This window comes from Dermacentor variabilis, chromosome 1 (genome assembly GCF_050947875.1).
Source record: "Dermacentor variabilis isolate Ectoservices chromosome 1, ASM5094787v1, whole genome shotgun sequence".
Taxonomy (NCBI): Eukaryota; Metazoa; Arthropoda; class Arachnida; order Ixodida; family Ixodidae; genus Dermacentor; species Dermacentor variabilis.
In genome coordinates, this window is record NC_134568.1 from 150,271,041 (window position 1) to 150,293,848 (window position 22,808).

At 47.0% G+C, this 22,808-nt stretch overlaps 1 protein-coding gene and 1 pseudogene across 1 annotated transcript in view; both read right to left on the reverse strand.

Moving 5' to 3' along the window:
* Positions 1 to 12,177, reverse strand: part of LOC142586342 (histidine ammonia-lyase-like) — a 72,680-nt gene extending 60,503 nt beyond the window's left edge. The window contains exons 1-3 of the mRNA XM_075697595.1: positions 12,051 to 12,177; positions 3,689 to 4,006; positions 58 to 124 (exon numbers count right to left, since the gene is read on the reverse strand). Of these exons, the coding sequence (XP_075553710.1) occupies positions 58 to 124; positions 3,689 to 3,929 (308 nt within the window). The 5' untranslated portion in view covers positions 3,930 to 4,006; positions 12,051 to 12,177. The remainder of the gene's footprint in view (positions 1 to 57; positions 125 to 3,688; positions 4,007 to 12,050) is intronic.
* A 1,916-nt stretch (positions 12,178 to 14,093) lies between these two features.
* LOC142587841 (uncharacterized) lies at positions 14,094 to 17,976 on the reverse strand (annotated as a pseudogene).
* Between the last annotated feature and the right edge of the window lie 4,832 nt (positions 17,977 to 22,808).

A 22,808-nucleotide genomic window follows, 5' to 3' on the forward strand; every position in this document is an offset into this window, starting at 1 on the left:
GCACAACTAAACCACTTCCGGTTTTTGGGCGCGTAAATAACTTTATATAAAGGATACACTTGCTCCGGGACGTAAGTTATTTCAGCAGGGCCGGTAACCGGTGAAGGCCGATCCGTCTCGAGAACTGCGTCGAAAGCATAAATGAAATCAGGCACCAGCTTTCACATTCAAATGTGCACCGTGTCTTCTTGCGAACAGTGTATTACAAGATGTCGCAGACGAACGCAAGATGTTTAGGGTTGTGCGCATATTCGTCATTTTCGAATATTCGATAGACCGTTATGCTATTTCATATTCACTTTGGCACCAATTACAGTATTCGACGCAGTGGCGTAGCCAGGGGATAACACACCGAGCACGTGCCCCCCCCCCCTCCCCCCACCGAAATACTTGTTAGTATGCGCCCTACCAACTACCCTCTCTCCTCCCCACCACACCCTACCCGTCCCCGGTCAAGTGGGTACACATCCGCAAAATATATCTGGCTACGCCACTGTTTCAAAGTATTCAAAACGAATGAATATACGTATTTTCCTGCGCCACACCTCAAGTCGAAATTCGCATATAACCCGCACCCGGATTTTACTGTTAATTTTTTTTTCAATATTTGGTGCCTGTTATAGGCACAGAAATGTAAATTTTAAACCGTAATCGACAGCTTCGGTTTTGGTGAGCAAGTCGCATCGCATAGCTCATAGCCAAAACAAGGCAAAAACGAATTCGTTTACAATCGCCTGCTGATTTCTGCACTTGCTCATTATGCAAACATATCATTCGCAGCTGCTGTACGGCTTCCCGAGAGCCGTGCGGCCGCTGTGAATAGACTTGCGTCACTTTGGTAGCCGACACCATGCGAAACAGCGCTGGCTATGCCTAGTGTTCCTGTATATGCTCCCACATATACAGACACACTAGCTATGCCTAGCAACCAAAGTAGGCGCGGCGTTGAACGCACTGTCGTGGGAAGTTTGCCGCTCATTGGTGATCGGGCCCCAGATCATTTGCGCTGCCTAGATTAAGGACCGCAAAAGCGGCGAGCGTGCCTATCAAGTTCATCTGTGCGCTTACAGAAGCTGAACTTGCGCAACACGGCATAAACAGCCAGCGTCGCGCAGTTACGGTCGCACTTCACAGCATCGCGACGACGCACGATGGGGAAAAGCGAAGCGCTCCTGCGGCCTGAACTACCACGAAATGTTCAGTAGACAAGCAAAACAGTGAGCAAGGGCCTGTAAACAAATTTTCGGTGGTGCTGTAGTTGCAAGAAATGTTGAACTTGCATTTTTGTATGAAAATATCTGAATAACGGCATTTTGGAAACAAGCTGACTCCAGAAATTAACCTGTTTCCTTTTTTGCAAGCAAAGTACTAGCTTTTTTTAGATTTGTCAATATCCGACATTTGAATCAAGGTTTTATGCAAATCCCACAACTATTTGAACTATCCTCTTGGAAATTATTTGATACTAAGTACTATTCGCTTGGACTTTGCTTCGAATAAAAAACTGATATTCGCACAAGCCTAAGGATGTTGCAGATACTACATCTTTTCCTCTGCATTTCAATCTAAGCTACCATTGCGTGATGTTGTCAAAGTAAAAGAAAAGACATAGGCAACATGGACAAAGGTGCGTAAAAGTAGATGAAATGACTGAACAGACGAAGTTGGGCAAACTTAACTTATTTAGTGGACAACATAAACGCCCACATGAAATTAACTTGAAAGCGATGCACGGTAAGTTTTGAATTTCATCCTCAAGAAATTCAAGAGACTCGCTTTAGCAAGTCGATACTGGGAAACAAAAAAGAAGGCAAATAAAAACAGAAGTAAGGGCTTTCTTGGGAGGTTAGGTGGCAAAGCCACTTAAACCCACCAGTGCTTTCATGAGGGTAGCTACAAGGGCTTACTGGTTTGGCATTTTCTACTTTGATGAAGCGCAGGCAGAGCGACAGAGACACAGAAAGGCACATTAGAGCTGTGTGTCTAATGTACCGTTCTCTGTCCCTGTCGTTCTGCCTGCGCTACCACAAAGTAGAAGGTGCTTTCATTCTAATAATTATTTTCAGTCCTCGTTGCCTGTTCTCATTATACTTCCATGTTTAATATGTCTCTTGCAGGTGGGGAAGGGGAAGCGGGGCTAAATGTCATGCACCAATAACCCCACGGCGTCATTAGTACTAGGCACTAACCCTCAAAATTGTAAGGACAACCAGTTGTTCCGATATTCTGTTGACAAAGTGGTGGCATGTTGACTGTTGCGTCGGATATTGCTGTGCAATATAAACAACTCTTCTTCTTACTAGAAGTTATGATGTACCCATCACTCTCATACGTGCGCGCACGCCATCTTCGAAGCATTTGAGGCTTTAACAACTTCCAAGGTGGCAGTCGCTTTGGAAACATACACTATCAAAAAAAGAAAAAAGGGGGAGGGGGTTAATAGAGGTACTCGTTTGGGTTCAAGGATAGACGCCTCAGAGAAGTGAAAAAGCCATGAAGCAGCTACCACATGTACGATTGTCCGTCAGCTTACCATCTTTGTCAGCTTACCACATGTTATAAAGTTTAGCAGCAGACTGGTTAAGGTGTTTCAGACACGCGGCGGATGAGACTCGTAAAAATGGATTCCCCACACAACAAAAATTATTTTCCTATCGGAACAGAGAAGTTACACACTAGCGCGAGTGCATGCACTTTTTGGGGGATAAAATTAGGTACATATGAAAGGTAGTTCATCAATGTTGATATTGATGATACTCCGTAAATTCACACACACCCATACTCACGCACATTGAGGGTATGAGCGCACATCTGCTGAACATCTGCTGTTTGCAAAAAAAAAAAGAAAATTAAGGAAAAGCCGTGGAGCACGGTACTTGACGTCACACAAGAATTCCGATGAACCAAAGGTGTCAATAAAGTGATTTCGCCTAACGCTTATCTCACCCTTTTTACTCTTCACTGAATCTTTGACTCTTCCTTGAATCGTGTGTAACGATGCAGTGTCAGAGCTGAGCGCTTACTGGCGAGGTATTCTGTAAGAGTCCACCTAGTGGACATATTCATTTCGTCTCCTGCTGACGTTCTGATTTGCTGGGCTGGACTGCGCGTCCACAGCAGCCAGGCGTCACAACCAATCAGAACTTAAACAGCAGACCAAATGGACATGTCCAATAGCTGGACTCGTACAGAATACCTCCTCCCCAGCGCTCAGCCATTAAGCGAGAACCCTACTGTGCGTGTGTAAGAACGATAAGCATAATGCTGCTGGCAAGTCAGTAGGACAAAACCACTTCCGCTTTCGATCAGACCAACGATTTGCGGAACGGTGACCTCTGACGTCTCTGTCCTTTCGTAGACTGAGCAAGATCATCAGGTCATCTTACACTAGAGTTTCATTGCAGCTAAGCGTGTCACCTGTAAGCATTAAAAATTCTGGGGTATTATGTGCCAAAACCAGGATCTGTAAGCGTTGCGAATTGCGACATGCATTAGGCGAAATCAAATCTTTATTGGCACCTTTGGTTCATCGGAATTCTTGTATGACGTCAAGTACCGTGCTCCATGGCTTTTCCTTCTTTTACTTTTTTTTTTGCAGGCAGCAGATGTTCGTCAGCGAACCTTTTATCTAAGTGATCCGCTAGCGCGAGTTACAACACTCGAAGTGTGGCGTGCGCCTTGTGCTCACCCACTGAGAGGAACTCATTGTCGTCGAGGACGTTCCTGATGACGTCGTCGCCGTCAATAATAGCACCGCCGCGGGTCTTGCGGACCTGGTAGACCTTCTCGGTGCGGCCGTCCAGGAAGGAGGATGGCTTGAGCTTCATGTAGCGCCGCAGCGCCTCCTCGCCCAGCCAGCGCACAGTTTGGCGGCCGTCGCGGCAGGGCACGGCGAGCCACTCGCCGCGTACGCGCACCGACACCTTCATCGACGCCCGTGCGTGTCAGCTGGGTCGAACCAGATCCGTCAGCGCTGGCGCCTTTTCCGATCGGCTGGCGCGCACACCTACGTGCACGACGGCGCTGCCGATCACCTTGCGCCGAGGAAAGCGTCCACCGTCGATTCCCATGTATATTACGCCTTAGATGGCTCATGGGACGGAAATTTGACCGTCCGGCGTTATGGCACCAAAATTGGCGATCTAACCCTCGTTCTTTGGTGCTAATTACGCCAAAGTTAATTAAAGGACAGGTAGTTAGGATAGCGTTAATTAAGGCACTCGAACCCACGATCTTTGGTGGATGTCGAACCCACTTGGAGATACGGGCGAAGCGGCCATATTTCCAAGCTGTATTCCAACTGACATCGGGAAGGTCGGGAGTCGAATCCACTACCTTTGGTGTTAATTAAGGGGATGTTAATTAAGGCAGAGTTAATTTAGATAGAGTTAATGAAGGCACTCGAACCCTCCACCTTTAGTGGGAGTCGAACCCACTTGGAGATACGGACGAACCGGTGATATCTCCAAGTTGGTTTCCAAATGACATTGTGAAGGTCGAGAGTCGAACCGACGACCTTTGCTACTAATTAGGGCGAAGTTAATCAAGGTAGAGTTAATTATGGCACTCGAACCCACGACCTTTGGTATTAATTAGTGTGAACTAAATTAAGGTAGAGTTAATTATGGCACTCGAACCCACGACATTTGGTGGGAAAAAACAGGTAATAGGAAGTAACAACGCATTCGAATGCGAACGTCAAGTAATTTAATGGATGTCTCGCGAGCGCGCAGGCTTTCGCCTTCCTCCTCTTTAGTGCATGCTAAAGTGACTGCTAACTTTTTACATGTATATTTACACTACTACAAGACAACGGTCTGATTGGAATTTCCTTGTCAGATGATGTGGAAGATTTGTTTTATTCCGTGCCCCAGAAAGAAATGTGCGCTCCCGTTAAGGAGTGCATAGAGTATAATGGTGCGGCGGCATTCCAGACCTCACTGAGTATGTCTATCGATAATATCATGGCATTAATGGAGTTTTATCTTCAATACACTTTTATCTGTTTTGACAATGAATTGTATTTGCAAAGAAAAGGCATTTGTATTTGATCGCGCGTAGCCCCCGTGCTCTGCAACATTTTCCTGTCTTTTATTGTCCACGAATTACTATTTGTTTTTGACGAACGAACTTTGATGAAAGATTTTAGATATGTTGATGAATCTTTAATTATTTTATAGAAGAGCTCTGTAGTTGGTCTTAATCGTTCTATTGAACACACTTTAGCCGCTTTTCGGCAACATCGGAACGGCATGCTTGTTACACATGAAACCCCTTCCCATGTTTCAATCCAGTTGTCAGACATTCTAATATTTTTTAAGCAACATCATGTCTAACGGCCATATAGCCTACGGTCGCAGATAGCTCTTTTGCCTTACGATTCTGCTCATTCAAAGCTCGTTAAGAGAGGAATTTCCACCCTATGCCTAGAATCCGCGCTCATGAAATTCCTGTTCACATATGATGCAGAGCAGTTTTGAGAAACGACTGACAAAGCTCACTGCAGCAGGCTATCCGTGCTCGGTGTTGAAAACTGTTTCGGAAACTCTCCTGAAAAAAGGTAAAGGGCTCCAGACGTATAGCCAGCACCTCAGCCCGAAAGGAGTTAACGTTCGAAGTAGTCCCCTACGTGCATGAGATGTCCCAAAACATCAAGAAGGTCGCTAGTAAGTACGGTATACCAGCGGTTTTTTTTCTGCGCCGCGCAAACTAGCAGGCCCGTGCCCGCGCATTCTGTGCGAACAAAGAAGGCTTGATTGCAAGAAGAAGCACGCCAGGCCGTTTGTTAAATGCGCAACTGGTGTCGTCTATATGATACCGCTGTAGTGTGGGAAGGCTTACATAGGTCAAACCGGGACATGCATTAACGACCGAGCACGGAAGTCCGAACTGTCAATCATTAATAGTGGCAATGCGCATCTGCCTGCGCATCTGCCTGGCATGGAAGTGTGAGCCACGGTTGCGCAAGCTTAAGATTCTGTGCAGAAGCAAGGATACTAATTCTACAGAACTAGTGGAAGCTTATCATATTAGAAAAAGAGACACTGATTGCGTCAGCGACAAGTCGATCTCCATATTTGGTAGCTAGATACGCCTTTTTGAATTTTCTTATTCTTTGCCACGAAGAATGTGTACTCATGCGCTATACTGTGTATGTCTATTCTTTCCTATTTTTTCTGGGGTCGACCCGATAAACCAGTTGTGAGTTAGCGCCCGTGATGTCCTGTCCTATTCTTTGTCCGTGTTTCTTTGCGCTGCAATGGCTTCAATGCATGTAAACCAACTCGCCCATTGCCCAAGAAGTTTTACTATATTTAGAGCACGGCAGTACTGAAAATTTACTGGCTAGACAAACGCACACTCCAAATTGAAGGGTGGAAAAAAGGAAGGACAAGAAGGGTTCCGTTAAAAAAGAAAAGATGCACCGTCATAAGCAGTGTCGTGTTCATGCAAATACGATTGCCTTGATTCTCATGTACGCATTTGATAACTTAGGTCGAAGTTTTACCGCAACACATGGAACTTTAAAGTGAGTTTGTGAGCTGCGTGTCATTGAAATGGGAGAAGATTTCGGTTTCTGAATATCGGAGGGCTTGACTGGTAAGCTTTTTTTGTGTGTGTGTGGAGACGCCGCGAACCCTCAGTTGAGAAGGGTCGACAAGGTGACGCCAAATTTTTAGTGTGCACCTCAAAGCTTAAGGGAAGGGCAAGATACTAAGCCTAGGATGCGTGATCACGTGAGCATGAAATTTATACGTGTCTTAAGCTTAACTAAAGAAAAGGCAAAAAGAAACACTTGGTGTTGACAATGAAGGAAGCCTCAGCTATATCTTTCGGATATAGTCAACAAACAAAATGTCAGCAGTATAAGGGCATGCGCAGCACTGGTTCAGTAAATCCTGAGAGCGATTTCATTTTTTATTGCCCAATTCACACTTCGACCTTCGACTCCAGCCACAGCCAAAAGCACGTGAATGCGCGTCTTAATTGAAAGACGCTCGGTGGACTCGGCCGAGCAACAAGCAAACGCACTCGGCGGTCTCGGCCCAGCGCGTTTGGTTCCCGGCAGGTTTTGATCGATGCGCACTTGTTCGGCTGCTTTCTCAACAGCTATGTGCAAATTTTTCTCTCTCGATATGGTTGTGCAGCTTTGGTCATCGTTTATTGCGACCTTTACACTTATCGACTTCGTTGCCACGCGCGAGTGCGGCAGCCGCTTGTCTCACCCGTTCTCTTTTCGGAAGAGCGTGCGCTGATGAGATGGCTTAGAGATGCGATGGGAAACACTACCGGCGACATGATCACGCGTCGGGCTGACCATTACCACGTCACGCTCACTCCTGCTGTTTCCTTCCTCCATGCTTGTTTTACCAAACCGCCGTCACAGCGCCACTCGCGTCGCCGCCGCATGCTCTTCGAATAGCTCGCGCACCTGTTCGTTACCGTGTGGTGCCGTGTGGTATCCGTAAGCAGCACGGCCGCTTGCTAGTCTCAAAGAATTCGATCATGTAAAAAATCGCTTCGATTTTGGAAACGTTGAAACATCAGTTTAGAGAACATTCCGCGCAGGTATTCGCGCAAGACCGAAACCATGTGACTATTCTTTCCCTTCTAATCATTTCCTTATTCGCCACGCCTTAGGCGCTACTTCTGTAAACAGTACGCATCCTTCCTCAAGATAGATGTTTTGTGTGCATGAACCACGATCGAGCTGCCTGTCTTACGCCATTTGAAACGTGACGCCTAGGTCGATCTATCACTTTCCCGGGCAATCTCACTTTCGCACGGTGTAACGTCCAGCAGACTGGAGCGACGAGCATCCTGCCTGTCGACTCGCGAAACAGCAAAAGTCAAAATATAGTTGATCGGTGTTGTACAATTCCTTTGATAATATCCACTTCCGTTGGCTTAGCCGATCAACGCGCACTGAAAGTGACATTCCTAAAAGTGATCGATCGAGAACGTGGTCTCAAGTCCAACTCAGTGTCGCGTCATACGGCGTATAAACTCCGCACCTGATAAGGCTCGCACCACAGATGTCAGTGAAGACTGCTCAGAGCCGAACAGGCAACTGTGAGTTGCTTGAATAGGAACTGGGGTTTCAAGTCTCGCTAAACTCGGGGCATAGCCAGAGACACAATACTGCGCTGTGTCTTACCAAACAAGTGTTTTCCCTGCTCTTTGGGTATCTTTCTTTCGTAATGTGCGTTGAGAAAGCTTCGCAAACAGATGCACTTCGCCTACGCTTAATGTGGTATACGCTCGTTCCCAAGAGGTTATACTCGTGACTCAGGTGATGGCCTTGACATTGAAATACCAGGATAGCTTTTCTGTAAAGCACTGCGGGCAGCTGGTCGTTTCCTCGAAAGCTGGCATGAAAGCTTGAAGTAGCGCGAGACCCTCAGTGATAGTGTTTCCTTGGACATCATTTTGGAGAAGCCATCGTAAAGAACACCACTATAGTGTCGCGAACAAAGGCAACATCTCATTCGCTAGGAAAGAGACCCTACAACGCCAGCCACGGTCACGCTTCGCATGCTTTCTGCCATAGTGTCTATGTTTTCTTCTGCTCGATCCCACCTAAAGAATACATTGTTGCGCCAAAAAAAGGAAAATAAAGACTTGGGAAGGAAGAGTACGAAAAGACAGATTGAGCGCTGAACTTCAACTGATTTTATTCTTACAGCAGGGCAGGGAGAATGAACAAATGCGCATGCGTACATCAGTGTTGCCTAGAGCGATTCCAGTGACGTTTTTAACAGTTGCAACTCGTTTTCAAACAGAAAAACAGACGTGTCACTAATACAACTCGTGCCTCTCTTTTTAATGTGATATGCCTCCAAAAGTTCTCTTGCTAACGTATCACCACTCCTGCCAAGTATCTTTATCTCACGTAGCAGTGACTGGCATCTGCCTTCCATGCAAACCGTGCAATGCGCAGGTAAATGCGCATTACCTTTATTGATTACAGACAATTTATGCTAATAAAAGAATAAAATCAGTTGAAGTTCAGCGCTCAATCTGTCTTTTCGTACTCTTCCTTCCCAAGTCTTTATTTTCCTTTTTTTGGCGCAACAATGTATTCTTTAGATCCCAACCAACTCGCCCAGCAACAAGTTCTACTCACTCGATCCCACCACATGTGCTCCGACGTCGTCAAAAAGTGATTGCGTCTAGCTACCCATGGTGTCCCAATACTAGACACGGCGTTTATCCGAATAGTTTACGTCCTGCGTACGCTTTTGACGCCACATGCGAGCTGATTGAGTTGAAATAAGAATTATCGGTCCTTGGCAGGGTATTAAAAAAGGAAGCGTCTTCGAGGTCTTTGATACGACCGTTTTTCTTTTAAACACGTGACTGTCTGTACGTTATGCAGCCATGAAAATTACATCAGAAGTGGCGTTTTCGATGGACGATTTGGGATAGTGATTCAGGTTCCAATGTCACGCCAATTGAGCTTTCTATCCTTGGTGAAGTAATGCGCGAAAAATGATACCGCAGAACTCGCAGTTAGTTACTGTTGTGCTTCAACGCATAAAACTACATTTTGTTAAGAAAGTAAGTAGAACGCCAATGCATTTCTCCGCAAAGTTCGAGAATTAAAATCTTGAAACTGGTGTCATCCTGAGAATTCGTTCCGAGTGGATCCGCCTAGCGAACTCCTCAGCCATAATTTGTAAGTTGCAATATGTGCCATAAGGTAATTAGATAAAAACTAATTAGTGCGTTTAAGTTAATTAGTCGATTATTCATTTCAATTTTTTGTGCAAGTAATGTCCGCCTCTTCGAGTCGACCAGCTCATGGACTAAAATTGTGCTATCTGCCACAGGCAATTTAAAAAGAAATTTGAAAGCGTTCGCTGGAACACCCTGAATATACGCCTGAAAGTCCGTTCTCCTCAGATGAGAAAACCGCGAGCTTTAGCAGCCGTGACCCCGGCACGGGCTTTGGCAAACTCATCTTTGTAAGACGTTATCTTTTCATTGCTACCGGGCTTTGTTGGGAGGTATCTGTATAGCGCAACAAAACAAAGACACAAGAAGAAATGTCCTTATTTTGTTGCGCTATACAGATACCTTTCAATGATGACGGACGAACAAGCCCATATCGCCACCCTTGTGAGGATCACGTGCTGCTCCAAAGGTGCGGAGAGCGGGTATGCGAAATTTCTCCTCGCCCTCCATAACTTTGGCTCAAGCACTGGGTGCCCACCGTGAGCTCGAGTACACGGTCTGCAGTCGGCTGCGCTCAGTGGCTACTTTTCACAAAGTCGACACTTGCACAAAACTTATTTGCTTCAACGTTGTGCTGTGTTGCACATATACAATATAATTTTGCATGTGCTTATCAGATAAGCTCACTGTCACATGGCTATGAGCATAACGTCAAGAAATGGCTCGGAGAGCCCACAGAACAGCACAAGTCTAAAGAAATAACTCTCGCTTAAGAACTACCATGATCGAATGTCTACGAGTGACTGCATACTGTGCGTTTCGTTGCAAGTTATTTCGGTATTCGATAAGTGTTCGCGCCCGTAAGAGACGCTTCACTCTGCGTATCTTGACACGCAAATACGCATGCTGCGACAACTTCTTGCGTGAATACCTGGTTCTTGATACAAACTGTTGCAGTTACACAGAAAGTAGTTTTAGCATAGCCCATTTAATTAGGTTCCATGGGCGCCGTAAATTTGGGCTGTAAAAACATTTTTTTTTCATTCTTATGCACGCCTCAGTCAGCCTAATACGTAGATTTTTGTCTACGAAACAGTCGTAATACCGCTTGTTGATTATTCAATAAGCAAGGAAAAAAAACCCTGTCAACAGTTCACGATGCATGGTGGCAGTACACCACCTCTTCTAAATCGTTTATATACCAGCATTTTCTTTACGTTAACACTATTTTTTATTGATTTGCGTGTGGCATATAGCACAAACGTACTTACTGAACTGGATTACTCGAGAAGTTGTATATTACTTGCATAAAAATGAAAATGAATAATTCAATAATTAACAAGATTTCACTTCTAACTTTTCTGACTAATCACTTTAGAGCACATTGCAATTTGCGCATTGTAGCCAGTCAGTTCTCACGGCACATCCACTTGGAACTAATCTTGAAGCTAGCGCCAGCTTAGAGATCAGCGCCGTCAAGCTTAGGTTAAAAAATGTGTCGTTGCTCCACTTAGTTAACGAAACGCCTTTTTCTCTACTGAAGATCAAAAATAACTGGAACACCGAAGTATTTCGTCGCACATTTTGGGAAGTCATATCTCGAAATTGGTGTCATCCTCTGGATTTGTTGCAAGTGGATATGCCTGGCGAACTCACCGGCTACAATTCGTGAATTGCAATATGTACTGTAATTAACCTGAATGTTAATTAGCGAAATTTTTGTAAATAGTCGATTGTGCATTTCGATTTCTCGTGTAAATAATGTACACCATTTAGAGTAAACCAGGTCGTGCAGTAGAATTGTGCTAGGTGCCACAGGCGATTTTCAAAATTGAAACACCGAATATATGACGGATAGCGGATCTGTAGCATACGCGGATGTACAACTCCGTTACGCACGCACTCTATCGAGCATGCGTGCTCTCCTGAGCGTACGTGCACGAAAGGCAATGTGCCCAATAGTGTTCTGTGCATGCGCACTCCAGGAGTCGCTTACACGAATAATTTTACTCGTTGGTAAAGTTTCTTATAGTGTACAGAAAGCTTAACGCAAAAGCTTAAGTTGTCGCGCACGAAGTTTTCATGTAAGTAGAAATAACACTTGTGCGAAGATTCCTCCTCGCTCGACAGCTGAATGTGCCGCGGCTAAATGCACCTTCGGGTAAAATGCACGGATCGCACAACGCAGGCGGTTCTCCTAACCACAATGCACTAAAAACTGTCTGGCGAGGTTGCATCGTGAGCATAATACCGGGTTCACTGGTGCGTTAAACGCAGAAAGCTTGGGCGATCGGCGGAGGAGAAAAAAAAAGGTCTGTGAAGGCGGCCTCGTCATGTCGTACGGCAAAACGAGCTCCAGTTGGTCTACGTACCTGGCCGAAGCAGCACTTGACAAGCACGCGCACAGCAGAGCACACTCCGTCCGCGTAGAGCAGCCCTGTGACGGAGGACAGCGCTGCACAGCAAGACAACCGACCCGCGCAGCCCTAGATTGAGCCAATGAGAATTCCGGCCACGGCCAAGGTGCCGCCCATTCGTCCGATAAGCACGCGACGCCGCACGCGTCCACACAGCGTGCCGAGGGCAATCTGCCAGCAGAGGTGTTGAACGGTCGCGAAGACGTCACGGCTGCGGTAACGGCTCGCCCGACGACGGAGGTTCTCGCGTGGTCGTCTCTACTTATCTCTCGATTATTCTTGAGAGGCACTCCGAATAACGACTGGCAAGATAAACTAGCATCTACCTATTATCGCTTCGGTCTGTTCGCGCTTTCTTTCTCTTACCAGATATGGTAGGTGAGTCAGTGACGAACGGATTTAAAGGGGTGTTACAATAGGGATTGTGTGCAGTCACACCTATGAACCCTATTTAGTTACGGTATATCCAGAATTTTTGTTTCTTTTTGAGTTTCACGAAGATTGGTATAATCGCGACCTCTCGAGCGCGAAAGGAGTCTGCCAACTCTCAGGGGCCATATTTAGTGCACGCGTGAAGTTCAACAACGAGACGTCTGCAAGCACCACATCTTCCGGTTTACATGCGCAAGACCATAGTGTCCCATTTGCGTGGCAGGTACCGTATTTAAGGCGCGCAAATATAGAGTGGCACGACCACTCTGTATTTTCACAAAACATTCTTTGCGTAAACAGTAAGATAGCTGTGGCGGCGGATTCGTATTCTCACGGGCTTCGACTTCAACTTCGAGCTTCTTGGAAAGTAGCGGCTTGCTCACGCCGTCGCCTCGCCTGCACTCTCCGACTGTCTCAAGCTCATGCTGACACGCCAATATCCTGTTGCTAGCAACCTTCAACGGGATTCATCCTATCAATGCAGCGTGCAGAGCGTGTCAGCCCCGTCACTTTCCAGTGGAGGACCGCTTGTTGACCTCGTTTGAGCAGCCGCTGCATTTGATGGCCGAGCGAACAGTTCCCGGCAGGAACAGTCATAACGACTTGTGCATACCTCGCCTGGAGACGCCACATCCAAGGGACGATGGCACCCGTCGCCGCTTCACCCCCGGGAAGCGCCACCTCCAGAAGCAAAGATGACTCGAACTAGAGCAGTCAGTGAATAAAGTTTATCGTCCATCACCACGGAATTTATTCATGACTATTCCTTCTCAAGGCTCATATGTAGGATAGAAGCGATTAAGTGTTGGTTGAATATACGCACTGAATGCTATTGTTAAAAAAATATTATTGATGCGAGCACCAAATGGCCTATTGAGCGAAAAAGCCGGTGGCGTCTGTAGCAGAGAAACTTCCCACTGGCTTCAACGCTAAGTCACGAGTGGCGTTTGCTTCCACGGAGCAAAGCGGGCGAAAGGGAACACCTGCTGCCGCGATACTGCGTGAGTGGAGAGGGCATCGCCGCGACGCCACGTCACCATCGCTCTCGCTCTCGGAAGCCTCTGTTATCCGCGAGTTCTTTGTCCGCGCAAGCTCTCGCCTGCGTTCTAACTACGCCTCGGTAAGGCCAAATCAAAACGCGCCAAGAGTAGCAACGCGCTTGCTTGCCCGCGAAGAGTTCGTAACTAGAAGGACCACTCAGCGGCGTTCAATTGGACATTAATGCTTTCACATTCACTAATCATAAGAAGTGCTTACGCATCCTCGGATTTTTATTTCGTGAGTTACTCAGCTGCGTGAGTTAAAATAGCTCTTTCCGTACATGTTTTACGACAGCTGCGTATGGTTGGTTGATCCGATGTAGTTTGCAACTGCACGTGCGCATCTTGCCTCGCCGAGGATCAACGGGTGTTTCGAAGATAATTCCGGTTACAGAACACTGCGGCGGATAATTACCGCCGCGCGAGGATGACCGAGGAAAGAAAGATGGCACGAGCTGCGTGGTGGTGGTGAACTGTTTATTTCGCCCTAAAAGAGGGGATCAGTCCGAGGACTGGTTGCGCTGGCTTAGAGGAGGTCGGCAGGGATCCCTTGGGATACCGCGGCTTCCACGGCGCGCTGGATGAGCCGGCGTTGGCCTGCTGGCTCGGAGGTACGTAGGAGGGACTTCCACGACTCTGGGGTGTTTACGTTGTCTGCGTTATAATGCGTACATGTCCATGTCATGTGAATGAGAGTGGCCGGAGCTGAGCAGTGTTTGCACTCAGGCGCTGTCTGTTGCGCAAAAATTCTACTGTACAAGAGGGGGTGCGGGATGCTGCCTGTTTGAAGTTTGCGCCATTGGACGGCCTCGAGTCTTGTTAGATCGCGGTGTGCGGGAGAATATATGCATCTTCCGAGTCGGTAGTACTGGAGGATGTCCGTGTAGGTGGTGAGCAGAAAATCATGCGAGATAATCGCGTCACGGGAAGCGGGGCGGTGGGTCCTACACTCTGTTTGGCAGCTAAGATCTCGGGCAAGTGTGTGCACTTGGGCGTTACCGCTGAGCGACTCGTGGGCTGGAGCCCAAAAGAGTAAGCGGGAGATGGATGAGGGGGGAGTAGAAAGTAGAATGTGCGACGCCTGGCGAGAGATAGGGCCGGCATCGTAGTTGCGGATCGCCTGTTGAGAGTCACTGATGACGACTTTTGTATAAGATCAGTTAGCGCCAGCGCAATGGCAACCTCCTCTGCTGCGGTGACTGTTTCTGCGTTGCGAATGCTACAGACTGTGTACCAGCTACGGTGTGGGGCGAGGGCTACCGCCACCATCGCTGGCTTCGAGGGGTGGTAAGAGGCGTCCGTATACGTGATCCGAACGTCCGCTGAAGCGTTTTCAAATTGACGTGCACGGTGGGCCCGTCTTTCGGCGTGGTGTTCCGGATGCTTCCGTTTGGGAATGGGAGGGATGCGGAGATATTGACGATATTCCGGTGCAAGGTCAATACAATTGGGAGCCGCCCTCGTTGGTGAGGTTCCAACTTGCTGCAGCACTGCTCGGCCAGGTGCGTGAGTGAGAGCGGCTCATATTGGGCGGTGTGGGTTCCTTCGATCAATTCGCTTACAGTGTTGGAGATGCCGAGAGCCATGAGCTGGTGAGTAGCTGTGGACATTGGAAGCCCCAGGGCCGTCTTCTATGCTTTGTGAAGTGGCGCGCCTCTAGCCGTTCGCTTTCGGAGCGGTTGAGACGTAGGTAACGTGCAGAGTAAGTGATGCGGGAGCAGATGAAGGCTTGAACGAGGCGCAAGAGGTTGGGCTCTTGCATACCTCGGCGCTTGTTGGAGACTCGCTTGAGTAGGCGTCCGATCTGTACCACCGACTGGTCGATGCGTTGGAGCGACATATTATTACTGCCGTTTGCCTGTAGGTGTAGGCGCAGAATTTTGATGCGATCTGTAAGAGGGATGGGGTTGCCTTGCACCTGGAGGTTGATCTCAGGAAGTACCTTTGGTGAGCGTCGTCCTGTGGACAGGATGATGATATACTCTGACTTGGTCACCGAGCAGCTGAGGCCAACTGTATCGAGATAGTCTCCGGCCAGATCGATGGTGGTCTGTAGAGTCCCTTCGATCTGAACTTGACGGGGGCTGGCGCGGACAATTTGTCTCGTGCGGCATGTTCCAAAGGGAGCGAAGTGTAGCGCGTCGGCCTCGCTAATCGCGAGATCGCGAGGCAGACGCGATCGCGAGGAGATCGCTAATCGGGTGACGCGTGGGTGCGATTCACAGCAGCCGCCGCAGACAGACCTCCGCTCATGCAGCGCTTTGTTTCTATAGAGACGACGACGCGTGCTACTCTGGCGCCATATCGTAGCTATTGTCGCCGCACAGCCTGTCTTGCACGGCACTCCGTTTTTCTTCTCACGCCTGCGTTCCACCAACGACGAGCGCGGCCCTTCGTCGCAGGTAAGTCGTGCCACCAGTGTCAGCGGCGACAACACCGAACGGAGCGTCTCATCGAGCCTTACTCGTAGCCGTTTGCCATCGCCCGTTGCAGGAGCAGCGATCCCCGTCACACACGCTGGTACTGCGGACTGACCTCAGCAGCTGACGCCGTGGACGAGCACAGCCCTCTCGACCTCACGGCACCCTGCCCCCCCCCCACCCTTGGAAGCATAGATGAGATCGCCCACGCGGCTGCGGATGCCTAGGCCGCTGGCAACTCTGCGCATGCGGAAACTACGCCGCTCCCCCTACGCTTTCCGCCTCATGTTTCCACTGCACCCTCCTCCTGCGCTCTCACGTTTCTTTAATCTCCCGCTGCACTCCGCGTTCGCTTTCATTCTGCTTGACGCTTGTTCGCTTGGTTACGCCGACGCCGCCGGACAACGCCGACGCTCGCCGCAGAAACGGGCGCATAAGAGCTGCGCTCTAAAACAATGATGTCAAGACAAAAGGCGTTCTAAGTTACGTACCACCAAATTCAGAATTGCCTTGTGCTATCTTCATCGGAGGCGTTAAGCGATCATAACGGTGATTGAAAGTGTTTGGGAGTGACAACCGCAGTAACGACAAAAGTAGAACTATGAGGGCGTCAAATTAACACTGACGAAGGTCAAGGCTCATTATACTAGTGTTTGACAATTTCAATGCTAGAGAGCGAGAAAAGCAGTACGGCGAACAGACAACAAGAAATCGTGGCGTACACTATAGAAATAGCATAGGTAAAAACTGTTGGTGAAGTTTGCAGAAGGAACTAGCTCGTAAGAGACATGAAATAGTCCAAAAGCAGGAACAAAAGCTGATATGGAAGAAACGCGGAAATTGCAAGAGAAATAGAATGCGCGGCTTTGTATTGCTATTGTAATCTCCAGCTTAATATCTTTCCTTCTTTCTTTCTTTCTTTCTTTCTTTCTTTCTTTCTTTCTTTCTTTCTTTCACAGAGAAGCTGTTAGAGCGACTAGAACCACTTGAAAACGTTATATGCTTGTTCTCTCGGTGTCGTGGAACAACCAGATGTAGCCTCGAATGTAAATACATACGTGGAACGGGAGCATGGTATGGGTCGTGTGCTGGTAAAGATTAACATATGTAGGATAATTGTGGCTTTTTGCTGTAAATTACTTATACAAGCGCTCAAAGCGGAGTATGATCCATGTTTTACGAACCACGTAGAATATTTTTGCGCTGTCCTAGAGGAACTGAGTGTGACACCAAATTAAATAGCTGATGGGAAGGTGCGGCACATTATGACTGAGATGCAAGCAAAATTAGGAGTATGTAATTACGACCTTTGTAGTAAATTAAGTATTACACCGCTCCAGAGCGTTATACAGAGTTTGTCCGTAAAGTAATGATACTGCCTGCCTTGCGGCGTTGCAGTCGCCAGTAGCGTAGGATGGATGGATGGATGTTATGAGCGTCCCCTTTGGAACGGGGCGGTGGGTTGCTCCACCAAGCTCTTTTTACTATATTGCCTAATGTCCTACCTAGGTTAAACAAGAAAAAAAACAAGAAAAAAGCAACTATGAACTCCCACAAGGAAATTTTCTGATCCCCTATTGCGAACTGTGATTTTGTACGCCTCCGTTTCTTGTAGTCTCCCTACTTTTCTTCCACCAATCCTCCAATCGCCTCTTACTAATCCCTATTGCGGACATGTTTACTTTTCCCCTGCTCTCGCTGAACCCAAGGGCTTGGAGGAGGCCAGTGGTGCCTAAATCGACCGCTGGGCAGATGTCTTCACATTCTAATCAAACATGCTCCATCGTTTCCCTATGCTTTACCGCAGCAAGCACATGCTTCTTCTTCCTTCTTATATCTCGCTTTATAGGCGCGTGTTCTAAGGCATCCCGGTGTAGGCTGCCCCGGTGTCAGCGCCGCCTACCGCCGTTCAGGGTGGTGACGCCCTTTGACCAGGCCCACGCCGCACCTCCGCCATACTGTGCCCGAGCTGTTGAAACGGTCCTGCATGTGCGTGCATACAGTGGGCCGTGGTCGTATTGCCTGGTGTTTGTGTTTGTCATTTCGGGCTCGCGACGTGAGATGGTAGGTGCTTGAGAGTTTTATCGCTAAAAATACTTCGTCATGCCCGTTTGCTGCGCTCCTTAGCGCACCACCTCGGCGGAAAAACGAAACCTATGTCTTAGATTTTCCCACTACCCAGAACCCAGCAGAAAGTCGACAACAACCTTGTTCATCTAAGCCATGGCGTTTAAATTTGTACCTTCCTGTGAAACGGTCAAGAAATTTTCTGATGGACTAGGCGTTTGCCGTCTAAATCATTTAATCAAGTTGATGAGAAGCCTACTTAATGTGTCCTTTCAACAATCTCATGCACTGAGCATCCAAATGCTAGAAAAATGTCCGTGGAGAGTTTTGTCCTGTTGCGGCTCAGCATTTATACTTGCACTGATTGTACCCGACAGACGTAAAGAGTGGGATGGAATATGAAAGTAAAATGGCTGCGGGTGTAAACTTGAACTGATCTGTTTTGATGTTTATAATGAGCATATAACTTTAGCTTTGCTTTGTCAACGCTCTCAAGATTATGTGCATGGCCACCTGTGGCTTCACGCAGGGGAATGTGTTGGTGAAATTCCTCAAACTACATTTCGGCTTCCGGGCTGTCTTCCTCTGGTTTTACTCAAGTGACAGCTGTATTAACATTCCGTTTCTTTTAGTGAGATGAGTCACTACGCTTTTCTTTCTCACATTGTTGCGGTAATCATGGGTCGTTGCATAACGAAACGTAAGACAAATTTCTTTCCAGCAACATGTTTCGGCACTATACTTATACAGACAGAAAATATACAGGCAGGAAACTTGCTAGAGGCAAGAAATGTTCACAAGCCGAACACATGGAATTATATGTTAGGCTACGGTCGTGGGATCGAAACCCGGCCATGTCGGCCGCGTTTCGATGGGGGCGAAATGCGAGAACACCCGTGTACTCAGGTTTAGGTTCACGTTGGAGAACCCCAGGTAGTCAAGATTTCCGGAGTCCTCCACTACAACGTACTTCAAGATCAGATCGTGTTTTTGGCACGTAAAACCCCATAATTTAAAAACTTTAGGCTAGATGACTACAATGATGGTGTTCACTTACCAGTGTTTAAAGATCGTACTTTGTGCCTTGCTTTTGCTTTTCTATAAAAAGAATAAATTATGTGGTTTTACGTGCCAAAACCACAAGGCTGATTATTAGACATAGTGAGGGACTTCGAAATAATTTTGACCAGTAAAGGTTACTATTAAGTGAACGTAGACTGTTGAAATACCATCCCAGAAACCTCTAAACGCTTGTTTCGTGCCAAGGAGAGACTTAATTTAAGAGAAAATGCGTTCTGGAGCGTCCGCGTACCTCTAGCGCAGTTCAAATCGCCCGCCCTCCGATCGAGGAGTACTGGCATCATGGTCTCATAGTGACGTTGCGCCATCGGTGAGTAGAACGGCGTCCGCAGACGGTGCTACGGCTTTTCTGCGCAAAACGCATACGCGCGGCCAGAAACAGAGCCAAGACAGAGCCGACAGCAGAGCCAAAGCGGGAGTATGGTGGCTAGCGGGAGGAGAAACGCGCGACCATAAGCTGGTACTTTATTCTATGACGCAAACTTCGACGCTCCTCGCAATGGACCCGGACAACGACAGATTGGCTCGCGATGCTGGGCTCAACTTCAGCGATTTGAGCACTGACGAGCGCGACCTGCTGCTGAGGGCTCGCGCTGCCGGCGTCGTTGCGTACTACGACGGCGGCCTCGACATCGGCTTTCCGGAGCGGGAAAGCAACGAGGGCTTCCCACAACATCACAAGGACGTGGCATTCTCACTGCTTGTTCGAAATGAAAGTTTCGCGAGTCAGCAGAACCCGCACAGCACGTTGCGATAACGAAACTACTGAAACTCCAAAGCGTGCGCGGCGCAGAGTCGAGCGCGCAGAGTCGAGCGAAAACGAAACCTTTCGACCACCCATACTACTGAAGAGTAATGTCAAAATGTTATTTTTTCTTAGAATCGAATAGACGTAGACAAGTAGCATTTTCTTCCGTCTTATAATCGAATGAAATGATATTTTTAATACGAGTAGTTGAGTATTGGTAACACAAATTATGAGGAGTGCTTTCGTCATCGGGCTAGTACCGGAATGTCGCTGAAGGGTCTCAAATCGTGTCATGCATTTACCTTAATTCCTCGGTTACTAAAGCTCTGTTCGCGATTATATTGACGCCTTAGACGTTCTAGAACATTGCTCTACCACTTTAACTTGACTTTCTGGTAACCTTTAGTGTCCCGTTAACATGCACCTAAATCTAAGTACACAAGCGTTTTTTGCATTTGAAATTCGGCAGCCACGGTTTTGATCGAAACCACGAGCTCGAGCTTGCTTTTTGAAATTCTCAGAGTGTGTGTCTGCTAATATGAGACTTTTCAGCCACGTGCTCTTTATCATTCTTACTTTCACACGCACGATTTGTATCTCGATTAATACAGTGCCTTTAGTTATTGGTAACGCTGCCGTATTTATTCACATTTATTTATTTATTTATTTATTTATTTATTTATTTATTTATTTATTTATTTATTTATTTAAACAGTACTGCTAGCCTCCAGATGAGACTGTAAGCAGGAGTGGGTGACAAGAAAAAACAGAGTGAAGTGTTCATGCGTAAATGAAATCAAGACACAACAAGTGTGTTACACAAACCGACAACAAGAAGTTAGGTAATACACTCACGAGAACCACCTGCTGCAACGTTCTGTGCAAAAATAAAAACAAAACTAGTAAAGCACATGCGCAGCGTTTCAAGCACTGGCGCTTGCAACTGATTGCAAGAATGAATACAACTGAAGTGCTTGTACAAATGTATCGTTAGTTTCGCATTCCACAATACTGGCTGATAGTCGGTTCCATTCGCGAATTGTCTTCGGAAAGAAAGAATTTCAGAATGTTTAAGTGCGGCAAGAATATTCCTTCAATTTTTTATTGTGATGTGATCGGGTGGTTCGCCTGGACACTGGCTCTGTATATGTGTGTTTGTGATTACCAAGTTTATCGTGTAAGTTTAGCGAGCGCATGTACTTTAATGGGTCACGTTGGCGCCGCTTTTGTAAACATCATCATCATCAGCCTGGTTACACCCACTGCAGGGCAAAGGCCTCTCCCATACTTCTCCAACTACCCCGGTCATGTACTAATTGTCGCCATGTTGTCCCTGCAAACTTCTTAATCTCATCCGCCCACCCAACTTTCTGCCGCCCTCTGCTACGCTTCCCTTCCCTTGGAATCCATTCCGTAACTCTTGATGACCATCGGTTATCTTCCCTCCTCATTACGTGTCCTGCCCATGCCCATTTATTTTTCTTGATTACAACTAAGATATCATTAACTCGCGTTTGTTCCCTCACCCAATCAGCTCTTTTCTTATCACTTAACGTTACACCTATCATTCTTCTTTCCATAGCTCGCTGTGTCGTCCTCAATTTAAGTAGAACCCTTTTCGTAAGCCTCCAGGTTTCTGCCCCGTACGTGAGTACTGGTAAGACACAGCTGTTATAAACTTTCTCTTAAGGGATAATGGCAACCTGCTGTTCATGATCTGAGAATGCCTGCCAAACGCGCCCCAGCCCATTCTAATTCTTCTGATTATTTCAGTCTGATGATCCGGATCCGCAGTCACTACCTGTCCTAAGTAGATGTATTCCCTTACCACTTCCAGTGCCTCACTACCTATCGTAAGCTGCTGTTCTCTTCCGAGACTGTTAAACATTACTTCAGTTTTCTGCAAATTAATTTTTAGACCCACCCTTCGGCTTTGCCTCTCCAGGTAAGTGAGCATGCATTGCAGCTGGTCCCCTGAGTTACTAAGCAAGGCAATATCATCAGCGAATCGCAAGTTACTAAGGTGTTCTCCATTAACTCTTATCCCCAATTCTTCCCAATCAAGGTCTCTGAATACCTCCTGTAAACATGCTGTGAATAGCATTGGAGAGATCGTATCTCCCTGCCTGACGCCTTTCTTTATTGGGATTTTGTTGCTTTCTTTATGGAGGACTACGGTGGCTGTGGAGCCGCTATAGATATCATTCAGTATTCAGTATTCAGTATATCATTCAGTATTTTTACATACGGCTCGTCTACACCCTGATTTCGCAATGCCTCCATGACTGCTGGGGTTTCGACTGAATCAAACGCTTTCTCGTAATCAATGAAAGCTATATATAAAGGTTGGTTATATTCCGCACATTTTTCTATCACCTGATTGATAGTGTGAATATGATCTATTGTTGAGTAGCCTTTACGGAATCCTGCCTGGTCCTTTGGTTGACGAAGTCTAAGGCGTTCCTGATTCTATTTGCAATTACCTTAGTAAATGCTTTGTAGGCAACGGACAGTAAGCTGATCGGTCTATAATTTTTCAAGTCTTTGGCGTCCCCTTTCTTATGGATTAGAATTATGTTAGCGTTTTTCCAAGTTTCCGGTACGCTCGAAGTCATGAGGCATTGCGTATACAGGGTGGCCAGTTTCTCTAGAACAATCTGCCCACCATCCTTCAAATAATCTGCTGTTACCTGATCCTCCCCAGCTGCCTTCCCCCTTTGCATAGCTCCCAAGGCTTTCTTTACTTCTTCCGGCGTTACCTGTGGGATTTCGAATTCCTCTAGATTATTCTCTCTTCCATTATCGTCGTGGGTGCCACTGGTACTGTATAAATCTCTATAGAACTCCTCAGTCACTTGAACTATCTCATCCATATTAGTAATGATATTGCCGGCTTTGTCTCTTAACGCATACATCTGATTCTTGC